Source organism: Nematolebias whitei, chromosome 6 (assembly GCF_014905685.2).
Source record: "Nematolebias whitei isolate Nwh7 chromosome 6, NemWhi1, whole genome shotgun sequence".
Taxonomy (NCBI): domain Eukaryota; kingdom Metazoa; phylum Chordata; class Actinopteri; order Cyprinodontiformes; family Rivulidae; genus Nematolebias; species Nematolebias whitei.
This window is the reverse complement of record NC_056503.1, coordinates 20,835,492-20,854,634: the sequence shown is the minus strand read 5'-3', so window position 1 is coordinate 20,854,634 and position 19,143 is coordinate 20,835,492. Positions and strand designations below refer to the sequence as shown.

General features: G+C 40.1%; 1 protein-coding gene across 1 annotated transcript in view; it reads left to right on the top strand.

Moving 5' to 3' along the window:
• Window positions 1-17,570, top strand: part of rap1gap2a (RAP1 GTPase activating protein 2a) — a 97,505-nt gene extending 79,935 nt beyond the window's left edge. The window contains exons 4-23 of the mRNA XM_037677438.1: window positions 1,150-1,182; window positions 1,883-1,915; window positions 2,096-2,317; window positions 2,402-2,505; window positions 4,224-4,302; window positions 4,909-4,962; window positions 7,461-7,544; window positions 7,641-7,741; window positions 8,180-8,309; window positions 8,485-8,640; window positions 9,299-9,370; window positions 11,542-11,628; window positions 11,714-11,854; window positions 12,717-12,866; window positions 13,707-13,819; window positions 13,900-14,001; window positions 14,116-14,245; window positions 15,805-15,907; window positions 16,018-16,091; window positions 17,393-17,570. Of these exons, the coding sequence (XP_037533366.1) occupies window positions 1,150-1,182; window positions 1,883-1,915; window positions 2,096-2,317; window positions 2,402-2,505; window positions 4,224-4,302; window positions 4,909-4,962; window positions 7,461-7,544; window positions 7,641-7,741; window positions 8,180-8,309; window positions 8,485-8,640; window positions 9,299-9,370; window positions 11,542-11,628; window positions 11,714-11,854; window positions 12,717-12,866; window positions 13,707-13,819; window positions 13,900-14,001; window positions 14,116-14,245; window positions 15,805-15,907; window positions 16,018-16,091; window positions 17,393-17,401 (1,977 nt within the window). The 3' untranslated portion in view covers window positions 17,402-17,570. The remainder of the gene's footprint in view (window positions 1-1,149; window positions 1,183-1,882; window positions 1,916-2,095; window positions 2,318-2,401; window positions 2,506-4,223; window positions 4,303-4,908; window positions 4,963-7,460; window positions 7,545-7,640; window positions 7,742-8,179; window positions 8,310-8,484; window positions 8,641-9,298; window positions 9,371-11,541; window positions 11,629-11,713; window positions 11,855-12,716; window positions 12,867-13,706; window positions 13,820-13,899; window positions 14,002-14,115; window positions 14,246-15,804; window positions 15,908-16,017; window positions 16,092-17,392) is intronic.
• Window positions 17,571-19,143: the final 1,573 nt, after the last annotated feature.

Here is a 19,143-nt window from a genome sequence, read left to right as displayed (position 1 = left end):
AATTTATAGAGTCAAGTCACAACAGAAGTCATCTCAGGACACTGAACATTCCCAAAATAAATAAACTGAATAAATATTCCCATACATAAACTGAACAGAAGTGAATTGTTAAAGTGTTCCCATTAAAGCATGTGTTAGGTTTCTGTAGAACGAAGACCAACTCTTTCACAACCACAACTTAAAGGGAAGTTGTGTAAACACACCTACTATTTGTGCTTCACATTTTTATAAAGTGCTTGTAAAGAACACTTGGTTTTTTTTTTTTTGTTTGTTAGTTTTTTTTGTTTTAGGCTTTACATTCAGATGGTTAGATTTACATAAGGGCTAATCAATTAGGTGTGATTGTGACAATAAATATAAAGGAATAATTTGTCTTGATGAAGTGTAGATATGCATATGTGAGGATATATAAACAAGTGTGTGTGTGTGTTTGCTTTTCTATAAAATGGGGACCTTGACCCTTAAAACAACTTACAGGGACCGTATGTAAACATAAGGACCTAATTTTTGCTTTTATGCTTACAATGGAGTTTAAAGTTTAAAAATTAATTTACAGGTAAACTATTTTAGATTTAGATTAGGAACAGGCTTTTAGATGTTACTGGGAATATTAGGAAAATGAAATATCGCCATGCATAATTTCTTCATACAATAGTGTATAGCTAAGTGTGTTATAAATGTTGCTTTTTAATAGTTTGTGGTGGCATTAGTCATTTTGTTGCACGTACTGAGAACTCTATATTTGAATACAAGCATGCATCTCCTTATTGTCTGCTCAGTTACAAGTTGTTTTACAGGGATTATTAAATAATCTAATGTTTTGTTCTACAAAGTAATTCTACTAGATTTTTATTGCCAGGAGCAAATTTTGTTAGTTACATATAATATAATATAATTTTTTTTTTTTTTTTGGGGGGGGGGGGGGGTTGCTGTGTAATGAGGCTTTATTCTGATAAGTGTACCTCTTACATTTCTGAGCTCGCATGTGTGTGTGTGTGTGTGTGTGTGTGTGTGTGTTTGTGTCACTCAATAGTAAAAGTGAGGTCTCCAAACAAGAACTGTGTTTTTAGGGAACCTTTTAATGCACAGAACTTTCTTTTTGACCTTTTGTGTTTTTCCATCCTCATGCTGCGAATGGACACTAATAAGGTCCCAAACGCTGAAGACACCAAAAAGTGGAAGGTGTGATGGGCTGCACACTCCGTTATGTCTTCTCTGTGGATCTCATTAGTTTGTGTTACCTGTCCTCCATTCGCCTGCGTTCTGCTGGTTGTCACTGCTTCACTGTGCATCCTACTTTGTTTCATGAGTGTTCTTTCTTCTACTCTACTGTATCAAATACGGGTCGCTGAATCCCCATGTGAACATTTTTCAGATTTTTCTCTGAGTTTTACGGAAATATAAAATCAATACCTCCACCCCACCCATGACCTGATTGATTATAAGCTGAAAAGACTCCAACTGTCAGTCGATCCTCTGAGGCCTGCCAGTATCTTGACTCCTGCGGCTGCAGAATATAAATGACCATCTGTTTGTAGCTCAGTGCTCCCAGGGGTGCAAACGGACCTCATCAGTGTTTAAAGGTCAAACATTGGGGCTGCAGATTTCCAACAGCACAAAACATTTCCTAACCACAGGAGCTACCAAACCAAAGTGACTTCTGACATCATCAAAGGGGGACGCATCCTCAGTGATGTTTGTGAATGGTTGTGTATTTCAAACTGTTACATCATTGTCTGAAAGTCAGCATGACGATTAATAATACTGTTTTGTGTCTGTGTTTCTGGCTGTGCTTACAAACTTATTGATGTTGAGAAAATACAAAAATTGTTAATGAGCTGAAATTATTGTGTTAACTATGTGTGTGTTCTCTGTTTTACAGGATGATTGCATCCCCTACCCACGGATAGAAGATGTGAGTCATTTCTAAAGCACACACTCACACCTTAGTGATTATAAGGCTTCAGCCAGATGTGTTTCAAACAATAAAAGACAGCAATATAGTTTGAATATCCAATTGATCTAAACCACATTATACAGTATTCTGTTACATTAGAATTCCTTGCATTTTTCTTATCCAACATTCACGCACAAGGTTCTGGAGAAAGGTGGTCCATATCCCCAGGTAATTCTGCCCCAATTTGGGGGTTACTGGATTGAAGATGCAGAGGCACCAGCAGGGACCCCTTCCTCTTCAGAGTCCAGTTTCTGTGAAGAGGAAGAAGGTGACAAGGGCATGAGTCCTGGCGGGGCACACAGCTACCGCCTGGAGTGTAACAGCACAGCTCGAGCCTACCGCAAACACTTCCTGGGAAAGGTTAGCATGAGAACACGCGTGTATGTGTGTCTGTCTGTTATTGTCTTTGACTTTAAATGCCTCCTTCTACTTTCATTCTTCCAGGAGCATATGAACTACTACTGCACAGGCAGCAGCATTGGTAACCTCATCATGTCTCTGAAACATGAGGAGGCTGAGGGCCAGGAGTTCCTGCGCATCATGCTCAGGTCTGTTCTCTCTTGTCAGGCAAATACAAATGTGGCTACATATAGACATAAGAAAGGTCACTATCAAAACTTAGGTTGCCAAGTCAAAATCAAAGATAGTTGTCACCATAAATGTCCTTCCTTGTTCTGAGCACGATAACTGGAAAAATATATGAGGTACCAAATTGCATTTTGGTTTGTAGCTACATCTAGGTATAAGAAAGGTCAAAGATTGTATTTTCACATCAAAATCCAAGAAGGCTGCCACAATATACATATATAAACCATCCACCCTGATAATCTGAGGATAGACTATGCTTTCTAGTTTTAGTATTGCTTAAAAGTATAGTTTTCTCAAATGATTGTGGTGAACTAAAATGACTATATGGTGGTCAAGGCCACAACTGGCCACCCCCTGGCTCCACCTTTGCACTTGGTGGTTGATAAAGTTGCTCCCTTCACTCAGGATCCAGCACTTGCACTGCAAGAAAAACAAAAACTATCTTTATTCTTATACAAAGTATAATTCCTTTTCCACTTGAATATCTTGCACAAAAAACACTACATTACTACTTTAGCGCTACTTTTTATGGTAATGTGTAAACCCAAGATTTTAATTATTTGCAGTTGAATTTATGTCATTGTGGGCAACACACTTATACTGCCATTGTTCTGGTCATTACGCCCAAAACAGGATATTAGTTCTGGATCCTGATTGGTCACAAATGGATTCCTTTAACCAACAAACTATCTGTCAGTATAAAATCAATCACTCATTATTTGTGTAGCACTTTTTACACAGCATGTGTATCCTATAGGACTGAGCCATCAAATTTATGAGGCCTTTAGGTCTGTCTGTTTAAAGTGTGCAAAAAATGTCATCTTTGATAATATGTTGTCTAACCTGATAAAAAAATAAATATTCACAGTTCAGACAATCAGCATAGACTTCTATTAGGGTTTCACATAATATATTTTGTATATAAATTAACCATTAAATAAAAATAATTATGGGAATTTGAAAAGGTTTTAAGAAACCTACATGAGGTTTGTTTTATCTGATGTGAATAGATGCATCCATTTTTAAGAGAGAGATTTTATGGTTTATTTGATTTAAATGTTGTATTTGTTGTTAAGTTGTTTTGTTAAGTATGTTTTTAAATAACATTTTTTTTTTGTAAATTTATGCTTACTGTTATATTTTTTTAAAGTTTGTTTTGTGAAACTTTATTGATTGTTTTTTTAATCTCAGTGAGTTTCTCCTGGTAAAATAAAGGAAATGAATACCTTTGTCCATCAAGCTGCTTTGAATCTTTTTCTTTCCTCCATTTTTCTATTGTTTTAACTCTTCTTCATATTTTTCTCAGATTAAATTTGAGGCCCAGTGTGTCTTGTCATAATCCCATTCGGTGCCATTTTAATTTAGAACAGAGAATAAACAATGTAATGCTGGGTTTGGGCCTCTGTCTGGGTGTTGCTTATCTCCCTGCAACAGTTGACAGTGACAATGCTAATAATATCACCAGTCACACTTAAATCAGTACCAACCATCTTACTGCATGTCTTTTTGTAGGTGGAGTGTTGTTTCGATAAGACTTGTTAGTGGTTTAACCTAATTTCACACAAACTGGGGTATGGGTTTATATTGGTATCTAAAGTAACAGAAGTCCAAATGATTATTTTATGTAATTACGTTTTAGAGTCATCTTTAAACACAGCTTTTTGCTTTCTTTTTACAGATCAAGGATCAAAACAGTTCATGACAGAATATCTTTAGCTGGCCTCAGCCAGCTGCCCAGCGTACCTCAGATTGCAAAGGTAAGGGGGAACACAAATGGTTCCAAACAACTGTTTCCATGCTGTTACTACATTTCCCATTCACATGTTGGAAAACAAACTAATATCTGCATCTGTGAGTACTGGGTTTGTATGGAGCTCATGTTTTTTTTTTTTTATTCTAAAAGAATAAATAAAGTATCTTGTTGTTCCTGTCACAGAGCAAAGAGAGGAATTTGATAAACCCACTGTCCGTACGTTCGTCTACACCATTGTTATTGTCCTCAGTTGTGGATCATGAAAAGTTCTTAAAAATGAACTTTTGGGCGTTTTTTTTCGGCATTAAGTAAAGTAAATATTTATCTGAATATCATACCATCTCAAAGTCTTGTGCCACAAAGCAGTACTAAGATAAAAAAAAGCCAAAACATATTCAGGAGCAAATATAAAGCTGAACTGCACCAACAAAATATCACAGCTTTGACCCAGGACAGTCAGTGAAATACATCATTAATGCATTAAAATGCTATAATTTAAAACAGAAAAATAATTAGCTTTATAGAACAGGTTTTGCATTTTACAGTTATTTCATGAATCACTGTAGATGTTGTGGTTCATGTCAGGTACATGTGACTCTTTTTCTTTCAGCTTCTGTGCGATGACGCCACGGGGCTAAAGTTCAACCCAGTGCTGTACCCTCGGGTAGGTTTATACTCAACTCCCACTCAAATCACCCCCCCCCCCCACACACACACACACACACACACACACACGCACACACACACACAATTAAAAGCAACTACATCAGGGCTATTGAACTGGTGGCCCGCAGGCCATTTCTGGCATGGGGGTGACTTCAGTCCAGCCCACCAATGAGTTCATTAATTTTTTTTTTCTTTGGGTGGGGGGGTGGGGGTGGGGGGGTCTTGATATGGGTTTTTGGTTTTGGGTTCTGTTTACTGCATTTATGAGTCAATGCAATGAAACAAACAAATTAAAAAGGTAACAGATCATTGTAATACTTGGTTTATTTACATAATGACTTTAATTGCTGTATGTCCGGCCCTTGAGCTGCTGGCTTTCAGAAATTGTGACCCCCCTGAGCAGCTTAGTTGAATAGCCCTGAACTACATCCATCCATTCAGTTCTCAGTGGCAGCAGCTTGAGCAGGGAGGTCCAGACATCTCTTTCCACAGTCACTTTTTCCAGGTCTTCTGGGAGGACTCCAAGATGTTCTCAAACCAGCAGAGACATAAGCTATCCAGCGTGTAGGTCTTGTCCAGTGTCTCCTCCCAGTTTAACATGCTCATAATCCACCCCCACCCCCATCCAGGGGTCATCCTTACCAGATGTTTGAACCACCTCAACTGGCTCGTCTGGATGTCGAGGAGCAGCAGCTCTACTCCGAGTAGAAACCGAGTAGTTTCTCCTGGAGAACTGAACTTCTAACTCTCTCTCTAAGGAAGAGTCCAGCTACCATTCTATCCACAATCTCGTTCTTTCAGTCACTGATCTGAGTTCATGACCATTGATGAGGGTAGGAACATAGACTGACTGGTAAACAAACAAATATATGCTCAGCTTTCTCTTCACCACAACACACTAGCACATACTGTAGAACACAATAATGAGGAAGCCTGTACACTCTGTACAGTGGTGGGCACGGTTCCGCTAATCCGCTAATAGCAGAGCTAACTTTCCATGTAGCGAATTAATGTTTTCACTAACTTTGAAAAACTTTAGCAGAATTAGCTCCTGCTATAGTTAAATCCATTAAATTAAAGTCTGCTAATTTTTTTCAAAGACAGTTCTCCACACAAAAAGTGCTGTCACCAGCAAATGTCACCATGCCAGCAGTGTGTTTTTTTATTTTTTATTTTTTCCCCTCATACCTACTGCAAACAGTCTGACTCATGGTGTCAGTTTACAGCCAATAACATATATTTTTAACATAAATGCCAAACCAGAAGAGGAAAAATATATATACTCAGAAACATTGTCAACAGTCAGAAACACATCACACATAATTCCTACCCAGCATGCTTTGCAATACTCACACTGTCTCTGGGACATGACCCTCTTACACATGTCTTCACACATCTTTAATTTAATACAAACATATTTATGACCCATAGAATATTGATAATGATGTACAGCCACTTTGTAATTAGTTTATAAAAGTAGTTAACCACAAAGAAGATTGCCAAAGTGAGGTCATTCATAGTATATGACGTGGGAGACGTCCGACATACATTGAATGTATCACTTTCCTTTAGCACAGCAGAGTTCTGCTCCATTTCCTTGGTTCTGATGGGCCGGATTAATTTCTGAAAGCTCACCTCTGAACAGGACGTGGATGCTTTACTTGTGATTTATGAACTCTTTTGAGTTGAGTTCACTTACAACGTTATCACATTAGACAGAATGTCAGCAACAGCAGTGTATGATAAAAGTTAGCACTTTAGCATTAGCTTCCGCTAATTTTTAATCTGTTTAGCCTTAGCAAAGCTATTTTTTAGTAGTGAATTGGTGGGTAGAGAAGCTAACTTTTTGAGTAGTTGTGCACCCATCACCCCATCTGTAGATCTCACACTTCATTCAAAATTTTGGGATACTTGAACTCCTCTACTTGAGGCAGCTCCAAGTTTTAACTTTAACATGCTTTGCTTTTAAATATTTACCTTATACAATGTCACCTTTAATTACTTTTGCTGGCAACTCTTCCCCACTCCAATTTCCACACTTTATTAACTTATCAATCCCCTCTGACACCAAACCACAAGAATATCACGTTTTATTTCATTCAGTCACTAATAAACCACTCAATTCTTCAGTCACATTGACGTTCAGGAAGCTAATTATCCAAGAAACAACTTTCCAAAATGAACAGGACAGATCTGCTCCCTTTTTGCTTGGTGGAGGAGTTTGATGGAGAGCCCTTTGAGCTTGTGCCTCAGGGAAGGAAAAATAAACCATCTGTGTCTCTGTGTGCTGAAGACAGCGACAGGACCACCGTCCTCACTGGGGGCCTCGACAGTTTGTCACATATTGGTCTTATGTAACGTGAGCCCAATAAAATCAGCCTTGGAGACATGCTGGAAAGGAGAAAAACATGTTTTTTAATGGTTACAGTGAGCAGAGTGTGTACAGAGCTGAGTAATAACCACTGGGACGCACTTGTTGTTTTTGTGCATGTGCAGGGTTCTCAGCTGATAGTTGCTTATGATGAACATGAGGTGAACAACACATTTAAATTTGGAGCCATCTATCAGAGGTTTGGACAGGTGAGGGTTCCTCCATTTATACTGTATCTCAGTTTAGCTGTATAGATTCATATTTGGTGAGTTTTTGTTCATTTTGTGCATGTGTTTTCCTCTCAGACATCAGAGGAAGAGTTATTTGGGAACAATGAGGAGTCGCCTGCTTTTAAAGAGTTTCTTAGCATCTTAGGGGATACCATTGAACTTCACGACTTTAAAGGGTAAGACATGGAGAACAACTTAATGAGAGGAAACAAAATGAAGGTTGAATTTGTTAACTAATGCACAAAGCTTAAAAAAAACAACAACACTGGAAGTATATAATGGGGTTTAATTACTGTAACCTTGAAGCTAGTTGTCCTGGTGTTTCAAATGGTATGCGTAATGGGAATACACTGCTGAGTCAAACAGATTTGAGGCAAGAAAGTGCCACATGGACATGTAATCAGAGCTCTGGATACTTGTTTCCTTTTGTATACTGTTCCACTTCTTATGTAAAACCTCACTGCTAGACAGAATGGGTAAAAGAAGACAGGCATTTAGCAGACAAATGTTTTTGTTTCAAAGGTGAGCTCCTTCAGAACAAAAGGTGGAGAAAGGCTAGTTTCCTCTGGCTGCATGATACAAGTCACAGAACATGTGCTCTGACGATGTTACAGGTTCCGAGGCGGACTGGACGTGTCTCATGGACAGACGGGGTCTGAATCAGTCTTCACTGTCTTCAGACACAGAGAGATTATGTTTCATGTTTCAACAAAGCTTCCCTTCACTGAGGGCGACGTTCAGCAGGTACCAGGCCAAGTCCTAAAATTTGTTGAGGGAATGCATTTGGCCCTCGACCTTTCATGACAGATTTTCAGATTAAGATCATTTTAGATGATAAAGTCCTTTTGAACTTTTATTATTTGTAAACCTGTTCTTTGACTCGTGCAGCATCTGGTGATTCTTGATCCTTTTTCCTCAGCTCCAAAGAAAAAGACACATAGGAAATGACATTGTGGCGGCAGTCTTCCAGGAAGATCCCACGCCGTTCGTTCCGGACATGATCGCCTCTAATTTCCTTCATGCTTACGTCCTGGTGCAGGCCGAGAACCCCTGCACTGATCACACAACCTACAAGGTGCAAGAGAGATATTTGTGTTGAAATAACACTGCTGCAATATGTGACATAAACATGTGGTACACCATATGTGTCATAAGTTTTATATAGTGTGCAATGTGTGCCCTAAATAATATACAGTATACAATGTGTGCCATAAATAATATACAGTATATAACATGTGCCTTAAATAATATGCAGTATACAATGTGAGCCATAAATAATATACAGTATAAAATATGTGCCATAAATAACATATAGTATGCAATGTGTGCCCTAAAGAATATATAGTATGAAATGTGTGCCATACAGACTTATGGTACACCATATGTGCCAAAAATAATGTGTAGTATACAATGTGTGCCATAAATAATATATATATTATACAATGTGTGCCATAAATAATATATAGAATACAATATGTGCTATAAATATACAATACATACATATACAATATGTGCCATAAATAATATATACAGCAATATACAACGCGTGCCATAAATAACATATGATATAATGTGTGCGATAAACAGCCAGGTGTGGGTCAGTGTTAAAACTGTATTTGGTTGTTGTTCTTTATGTCCACTGAGTAGAAAATCAAAGGTAATGTGTTACAAGCTCTCCTCAGACTTATTTTCCCACTATTAAATAATTGAATACTTTTTGTTTACGTCTACAGGTGTCTGTCACGGCAAGGGAAGATGTCCCTCCTTTTGGGCCCCCTCTCCCCAACCCAGCTGTTTTCAAAAAGGTGAAGTATAGAGCTTATCTTGATGTAGCCGTAAAGTAAATTTTAATATTATCACCAATTTTGTTCTAAAGAAAGTGCATTTTCTGATAAACTACAAGTTTACTTCTGGAAAACTTTCTGGTAAAATGTGTGGAAACTGAGTACTAAATGACTTGTTAACATTAAAGCAAGCTAAATGAAGGCTAAAATAACCAAACTCTAACTATAATTAGCTAAACAAATACCAAAGCAAGAATGAAAAGCAAAACACAAGCTAAAATAAGCCATACAGTTGCACACATACTAAAATTAGCTAAAAAGATGCTAATATTAGCTAAGCTGTAGGTAAAAGGAGCAAAATGGATGCAAAAGCTAAAAATACCAAAGCCCTAGCTATCACAGGGACACATAGAGACAAACGAGACAAACAACCATTCGCTCTGTCATTCACACCTAGGGACAATTTAGAGTTACCAATCAGCCTAACATGTTTTTTGTCTGTGAAAGGAAACGAGTACCTGGAGAAAACCCACGCATGCACAGAGAGAACATGCAAACTCCACACAGAAAGACCCCAGCCAGGATTTGAATCAACGACCTTCTCACTTAGAGGCAGCAGCTCTACTAACTGTTCCACCATGCCACCAGACTCAAATCCCCAAATAAATAAATAAATAAATGAAAAGAGAAACAAACGATGTTGAAATCTTGACAGGAATGAAAGTAGAACAAATGATGTGTATTCAACCAAAGCCAAACACATGGAGCACACCTGAGTGTCTTTGAATGTGGTGTGAAACCAGTCTGAGACCAGCCACAGATTAAAATGTGTGAATATTGGTGTTTAAATAAGAAGACATTCTGAAGGTGACTCAACGTAAACAAGTGGTACGCTGCTGTCCCCCACCACTGAGAGATTTCAATAGTGAATATTTGTAGTTTTTGAGGATAGTTTTTTTTTTTTTTGGGGGGGGGGGGGGGGAACTGGAATTGAAAAGGGAATGCAAGTTAGCCTAGTTGTTGTTCAAATAGAAAAGATTTCACTGTGAAGAAAAAGATAGTTTTACATGTCCCAGGCAATGGACCTGTAAGGGACCAGAGTGATGAATCTTGGCAAGTGGAGGGTGCAATTTTATACACAACCAGGCAAAATGGTGGAGACAGAGGGTGGCCAATGGTGGCCTTGGCCCCCATAGATTATTCAGTCACCCCACCTGCCACTAAAATCAACTGAGAAAACTATACTTTAATCAATGCAAAACGAGAAAGCATAGAAAGCATGGGGGAGTGGTGGCGCAGAGGTTAGGAGATGGGCTTGTGATCGGAGAGTCGCAGGTTCAACTCCCGGTACGTCAACATCAAAATGTGGGTGAAAAAGGTGGAACACCCACACCTCCCTCTATCCTCATTTGCCCCACTCTGGGCCCCCGAGCAAGGCCCTTAACCCCCACCATCTGCTCCCTAAACAGGTCTCTCCTGAAAATGAGTTCTCATGCTCATTGAGACTACGTGTATAAATAAAGGTTAAATGAAAAAAAAGTTAAATATATAGTGTATATATATATATATATATATATATATATATAGTCAAATTATAGGGGGTGGTTGATGTACATGGTGGCATCTTGTCTTTTGACATGTCAACACAATTTTTGACAGTGACCTTTATGCAATCACACACCAAAATAGAATTCAGTATCTCACTTATTTTCCAATTTATCCAGCTCACAAAACAGACAGACATTTATGGCAACAGCCATTTTGGATTTTGACATGGCAACCCAGTTTTTGAAAGAAACATGTATGTCTGGATGCTGCCACACACCAAAATGGAAGTGAGTATCTCACTTGTTTTTCAAGGTATCATGCTCACAACATGGCCGAACAGACAGATGTATAGGCAGAGGGTATTTCCATTTGTGCCTCTTAGCTCTGTGACGATGGACAATGAGCAACACTGATCTCTGAGCAAGTACCTAAAAATAGCTGCATTAAGATGCTTTGTTTCAGGAGATCATCTTAGGTAGAAATAAATCAGGTGTTAAGGTGTACTAGGAGATCAGGAAGCCTTTGACACATCAGCAGTAATAAATTTTGTTCTGGTAAAGGTCACCCTTCCTCATTTCTTCCTCCTCCGCCTGTTTTCTTGCTCGTTGTCTAACTCTCCTCCTTTTCTGTGCCATTGTTTTTAGGGTCCAGAGTTTCGGGAGTTCCTGCTGACAAAGCTGATCAATGCTGAAAACGCCTGCTACAAATCGGACAAATTTGCCAAACTAGAGGTGACGCATGCCGCGCTCAAACACCACGTTTTCAGCTTCATCCAAACATGCATTTTCCTAAAACGACCCTTGAACAATTTTTCAGGGGCGCACGCGAGCAGCGCTGCTGGACAACCTCCACGACGAGCTGCACAGACAGAGCCAGGCCGTGCTGGGCTTTGGACAGGCAGGGGACGAGGACAAGCTGGAGAACGGGGGACACGGGGGACTGTTGGAATCCTTCAAGGTGAACACGAACTCGGAGAAAAAGTACATGGGGCAATCTTTCCTCAGCTCTCTGACATTTATTTGATCACCGTCATTATAGCAGCGGATCAGCGAAATGCCACAGGTCTGCAGGATGACTTCAAGTGTAAAAACCTGTGTTTTTGATGTGTCCGCTACTTGATATTTCCTGTCCTTCCCCACCTTTTTCCATCCCTCTTGACTCTTTATTGGGCTTCCATTTTCTCATTTTATCACCTATACATTAGTTGACATTAACAGGACCTTTAGGGTGTGTATTTCCTGTCGTGTGTGCTGGTGGGACGTGATCAAATGTGTGAACACTGTGATAATTTGATTCTCTTGCTCTTTGCAGGTATTTTGGACAGATTTTCTGCAGACAGTTCCAGGGGGGGCTGTTCTCATTGCTCTCACTGCTCTCGCTGTGTATTACCTTTCTGTGTTACTGTGAATGAAAGAGAAGATAATAAAGATTATTCTGTGAGCTGTCGTTTGTGTCCATGCTTTTCCAAGAACTTGAGATTTTTTATCTGTAGCTGAAGGCAAAAAGTACATAAGCTTTTAGTTTAAATACCACTTTAAAGATTATTATAAGAATGACTGAATGATTAAGAAAATTCGTATTTAGACACTAAGCGATAAATGTGACACATGCTTTTCATCCCATTCAGATTTTGCTTCTTCCTTAGAGAATGGCCCCCTCTGGTGGATGCAGCCTTGTCATGACGTCTAGGATTCATGAAATTCAAGAAAATGTCCCCCCTTTTTACACTCACCATGCTTTCTGTTACTTTGTGTTCTTTACTCCCACTAACTTCCCCTTCTGTCTACTTTTTCCATCCTCGCCCTCCTCCTGCTTTCAGAGAGCCATGAGGGTCAGGAGCCATTCTATGGAGACCATGGTGGGGTCTCACCGTCACCGGAGCCCAGGGGTTGGAGGAGGGGTCCTGGCCGGCCTCAGTGGTGGAGGACTGCCTCAGAGCACAAGTGAATGCACCAAAAGCACCTTCACAGTGAGTAAACCACAGGAGGAACCAAAACAGCTTCAACCAAAACACTGATACAGTTTGATTCTAGAGAAATTGCATTTTCTGCAGAAGTACAGTGTGGATACTTAATGCTAAATAACTTCTTAAAGTTAAAAAAATCAAAACAGAGGCTAAAATGAGCAGGATACTAGCTAAAATTAATTAAATGGATGCTAAAGCTAAAAAAGAAATGATCAGAACAATGGCTAAAATTAGTAAAACATCCATCTGTTACCGCTTCTTCTTTTTCGGGTCACAGGAGTCACTGGTGCCCATTTCCAGCAGTCACTGAGAGGCAGGGACACCCTGGACAGGTCTCCAGTCCATCACAGGGACAAACGAGACAAACAACTATTCACTCTCTCACTCACACCTAAAAACAATTTAGAGTTACCAATCAACCTAACATGCGTTTTTGGTCTGTGGGAGGAAACTGGAGTACCTGGAGAAAACCCACACATGCACAGAGAGAACATGAAAACTCCACCCAGAAAGGCTCCCGGACTGGGGTTTTAACCAGCAACCTTCTCGCTGAGAGGCAGTGGCTCTACCGGTTGCGCCACCGTGCTGCACCATTTGACTATCTTGCACCAAAAATATTAAGGTTTACTTCATTCTCTGTTCAATTCCTGTCCAGAAAAACACTCTTAAACCACAAACATTCACAATTTACGCCCCTCTGCAACGGAGGACATCAGCATGCTTGTTGATTTTATTTATTTTTTAATATTCAATGTTTATTTTTTTGTTTTCTTTCACTTCATGTTTTATTTTTATGTTTTATTCTTGTAAAACATGCCTAATTTTATAATCTGTGATCTTCAGCCTCCTGTTCTCTCAGCCAAGTCTCCTCTGAAGAGTCCGGTGAAACGGCGCTCTGGCCTTTTCCCTCGCCTTCACTCCAGCACAGAATCCCCATCAGAAAAACACACACGCAGGTGAGTGTCAGGATTACACTTACATTAAATATGTTTTAATGCCTATAGAGGGATTCTTGTTTTCATTTCATTCTTCCAAGCAGCGACCAGAAGATAGCCGAAACGTGCCCACATTCCCAGGAAGTGAGATCAGAGACGTCGTCCAATCCCAGCTCACCTGAGATCTGCCCCAACAAAGAGAGGTGGGCCAGAGACTGGAGGGTCGTTTAATAAGTCATTCAGTCTTTTGCAAAAGCTCTAAGGTAAATAGAAAAGTTTGTTTTAACTTCTCTAGTGTTTTTATTTCCCCCCATTAGGCTGTTCATGAGGACGAAGGAGTGCAGCAGCAGCAGCAGCTGCAGGCCCAACATCTCTCGATCTTCATCCAGCACCAGCAGCTTCAGCAGCACCACAGGAGAAACTGAACCCCTGGAGGAGCTGGAGACAGTGAGTTTGGTTTGAAAAAAATAAAACACTTTTTTGCTGTTGGGGGGAAAAAAGTCAAGAAATTGGAACAAGTTCTTGGTGACGCTGAAGCTTTTATGGCTCAAATGCTCCATAATTACTAAGGAGATATCAGCAAATAATTATGACCATTACAGCTCTTCATGCTCGCCCTGCTTCAGATGAGACAACTCCATGTTAGGTTAGTTCATCTCATGAGAACATTGCTGCTTTTTGTGTTTAACCTTAGACTAGTTTTCAAAGAAGCACCGTTTGTTGATAAAATGCTAACTCGACTGCTTAAATGTCAAAGAAAAGGCTTAAACCTGGAATAACATGCCTCAGTTAAGTACACTAAATGTTTTAATAGGTTTTACTTAACCTATTAGTGCATTGTTTCTTTGCTTTAAAAGACTGAAATGTACTCTGTTTTGATGAAAGATTCTGCCTGACTCACTGATAAAAACAAACTGTTAGGCCAGGGCTATTCAACTGGCGGCCCACGGGCCATTTCTGGCCCGCGGGTGACTTCAGTCCGGCCCACTTCATAAATTATTTTTTATTTTTTTGTTCTAGGTTTGGGGTTCTGTTTATTGCATTTATGATCCAATGCAATAAAATAAAATGAAAAGGTAACAGATCATTGTAAACTTTGGTTTATTTACAGAATGATTTTAATCACTGGATGTCCGACCCCCGAGCTGTTGGACTTCAGAAACTGTGCCCCCCAAGCAATTTTGTTGAATAGCCCTGTGTTAGGCACTCAGCAGAAAGGCTGGTCTGATTTGAACGTAGTTTTGATATCAGTATTTGCTTCCGTGTGCTGAATCCTAGTGCAGGAAAATGAGGCGAGGCGCCAGTTAAAGGAAAAACTAACAGTTTATTTTACTAAACAAAACAAAATGTTGGCGGGACAGCAGACTTTCCTTTAAGGAGGTGAGAGGGATGCAGAAACATGAAGCCTTAGACAGGACAATCCAGAGACACTGACAAGACACCAAGGAGCAGAATAAGGTGAAATGACTGGCACCTGCAGTGATTAGATTGACCACAGGTGAGACAGTGCTGGCACACACAGAGAAACACTGAGGGGTGACAGGCAAACATGAGGAAAACACAACCTGCAAGACCAGAAAGTCCCCTTCTTTAATGCTGTTATTGCCAGTATCACTCAGCCCTCTGTGAATAGCAAGCTGCCATTAAGTTGCTAACGAAAAACTGTTCGGCTGATTTTCCGCCTTGATCATGTGAACAGCTAGTTCTGGATGTCAACAACAAACTGGTTGATCCACTATGAGAAGGTGCTGCTTATAAAACTGAGTTTACTGCAGCTCAATCAGACGGACCAAGTATTTTGGATAAAAGACGAAACGTTTCAACAAGTTTTTATTTTATTTTATTTTATTTTATCCGTCCAGAGGACCTGACTTAACTTTGTTAGATGGTATTAAAATGTTTATCTTCTTTTTTTACTTTTAAACTTTTTTAAAGTTTTGTTTTTGTTTGTAGTCTCTCTTTACGTCCTCCGTGCCAATTTGTTTCCCACTCTTTCCCCCTTTCAGCTCAGCCATCCTTTTCTCGCCTCCTCCTCTGCCTTCAGCCCCTCCTTCAGCGCTGACAGCCAGGGCTCAGGTGCGCCGGTCATCATGTGCCGCAGTCCAACAGGTAACCTCCACATTCAAATCTCACCAAGAAGGAAGGACGCCTCGCAGATGGTAGAACTGTTCTTATTTGTTTTTGTCCTTTATTTTATCACCCCCCACTGGGTTCTGCAGATGGGAAGAGTAAAACATCTCCGAGGTCAAACTTGAAGTTCCGCTTTGACAAAATGAGCCACTCGTCCACAACAGTAAGTTTTAAACTTAATCCTACTTTTATTGTCCCACGTTACAGAGTGAAAACAGGGTATTGATTGTGTCTGTCCGTCCATCTGTGCATGCTGTGAGCTAAGATAATACAGACTTGCATTTTGGTGTGTGGCTCTAGGCGCAATAAAGGTTTGTTTTAATAATTGGGTTGCCACATCAAAATCGAAAATGGCCACCACGATCATTTGTGAAAATTAAGTTTTCTAGATTTTATACTGATTGAAAGTTGTTTATTTCAGCTGCTCCCTTCTGCAGGGGTTGCATAAAAGATTTGGCAACAATTTACACTGGATGTCCTACTGGCCACAACCTGGCCTCAAACCAGCGACCCCAGAATTACAAGGTCGCGGCATTTAACCTTTGAGCTACCACAGCCCCAGATTGCTCAAAAGTATAGTTTCTTCAAATTACGGATCAAAAATAAACAATGTCCCAGCTTCTATTTTTATTTTGTAGCAACATATAGGTGTCAGAAAGGTCACTGTAGAAAATTGGGTGGCCACGTCAAAATTCAAGATGGCCACCAGCATATATGTATGTAAACAAATTATATGAGAAAAATATTTTTTCTACTTTTTAATTTTGCTCAAAAGTATAATTTCCTCAAATGATTGAGGTGGCCAACAATATATGGTGGGCAAGTCCACCATTGGCCACCCCCTGGCTCCGCCCCTGGTGGTGGATTAAATTGCTCCCTCCACTCGCCAGCATCTGTCACTTTCATTCATTCAACCTTTAATTATACAGATTAATCCCATTGAGCCTCGGGGACTCATTTACAAGAGAGACCTGATTTTAACAAAGCGTGATGACGGATGCATGCAAATTGAGAACAGCGTGAAAATAAAATGGCATTAAAAATGTAACAAAAACAGCTAGGTTGTAAGGTGATGTAAAAAACAAAAAACAAGAACAGGTCTGCATTCACTCTGCACTACCTCGAACATGGAAAACAAAACTACCTCTGTTCTTCTACACAGTAGAAGGAGGAGGTAACTCCTATTGACTTCAATAAATTGCACCAACAATTAATATTTACTTGCAATCCCTGTTCAATTCCAATCCAGATAAACACCCATCTCTAAAACTACAAACATTCACTATCCAAATCTGTCAGTGAAGGGGGACATCGGTGCACCGCTTGTTTTCTTGTTGCGAAGCGTCTTTGCAGACCAGCACTTTAAAATACAGCAAAAATTACAGAGTTAGTGTCTTCATTGCTTCGTTTCAGTGTAAGCTCAGTCCTTCAACCCACCTCCCCGTTCTCTCTTCTCTTTTACAGTCTGAGTAGCTTGGAGGAATGACCGAAAAAGAGGAACCAAACTTCGTCAATGAAGGAGCTGAAGAGACACGGCAACAACCATCACACAGTCATCGTAGAACCCTTCTAACTAAACGCAGAGGATAACCTGACCACAAGAGGCACCACAAGCCTCACACTTTAAACGTACTGATAAAACTGTGAGTGTCATGCAACGAATAGCAGCCAAAGTGTCGACTTTCTTTAGCTGCGCTCTTATCGATGTTCTTGTCGCAGCATGGCTGTAATACTGTGAGTGCAGGCTGAGCTCTGCTTCTTCCTCATACTCTATTCATGTAGTTTAAGGCCGAACTGTTAGTCTGAGGAAAACAAATTACAGGCAGTGGGATGTTTCGTTTCTATCTGTACATGGTACGTCTGTAAGCAGTTCCTCTTTTGCTTAAAAGAAGAAATAAAACCGAAGCCGAGAGAGACAGCCATAGATGCACAGGAACCTAACGCGCGGCAGACTCCCAGCTGCAAGGTCTCAAAGGTGGCATCACTGGAGGTCCTTTCTTCTTGCCTGTGGAACCTGAACTTGTTCTTTGTGAATAGCTTTTCTAGGAAGCCATTCTAATTTTGGAGATGCTTTTGTAACCTTGTTAGCTGCTGCGTTGTGTCCACAGCACTGCAAAGACCACATGCCTCCTCCTAGCACAGCGTTCTCTGTATCTGTAACCTTAACGCCCCGGTTAGACTGTTCATGTGGGGGCCCAACGCAGGAGACACTGCCAGCACATATCGCCACTAGCTTATTTTAGCCAAAGCTGCGCCTTACAATCTATCAAAGGCCTCTCTTCCCTCTGCTCGTGTGTTTGGTCTCTCATGCGCCTCTCACTGTGTGAGAAGATGAGAGGCTCCTGGTTCTGGTTACAGCTCAGCTGTGGGTAGCTAACAACACCCACAGTAGCTGAAAGAAAAAAAAAGCACTTACTAAAACATTTCACCTCCCATTGAAGCTTGTTAGCTCAGTGTTTCTGCACATGTGTTTGGCGGCACTTCAGAACAGGGAAGTCTGTCCAGGGTTGTCAAGGTTCCCAAAACAGGAGCTGATGAAAATGACTTGAAACAAATGCTTCAGGTTCCAGAGAACCTCTGAACCACCTTTTCAAAAAGCACATTGAATGTGAATTTCCAGCTTCTTGCTTTGGTTGTATTTTGTGTTCGAAGCCTTGCTGGTTAGTATTACAAGGCCTATCTTAAATCATGAAGCTGGTTTCTTCTGAGCACATCAAGCCATTGGTTGATTGGTTGGTGTTGCTCCGAAAGAAGCAAACTGTGCAGAGAACTGGCGGCTTAATACTATGTGAGGTTTTAAAGGCTCAAATGAGTAAAATTATAGCAATTATTTATTTATTTTTAGGAATGGTGGAACATTTACAAAGATCAGTCACAAAGTTTGACCATATTGAAAAGGAATTCTGTGTAAAAGTCATAAAAACTATCTTACCTGTTGTATATGATTTCTTGAACAACCTGTTTGGAGAAAAGTGCTTACACTGAATAGTACTGTAATGGCTATGACCACAGATTAGACCAAAGAGGATTACTGCTCTCTTAAAATAGCTCAGATTTCCAAGATTTATTTTTTGTTTTTTATATATTAACCTTTATTTAACCAAGAAAACCCAACTGAGATCTCTTTCAAGGGAAGCCAGGACCTGAAGACAGCTTAACGTGCATGTTTTGGGACTGTGGGAGGAAACCGGAGTACTCGGAGAAAACTCATACAA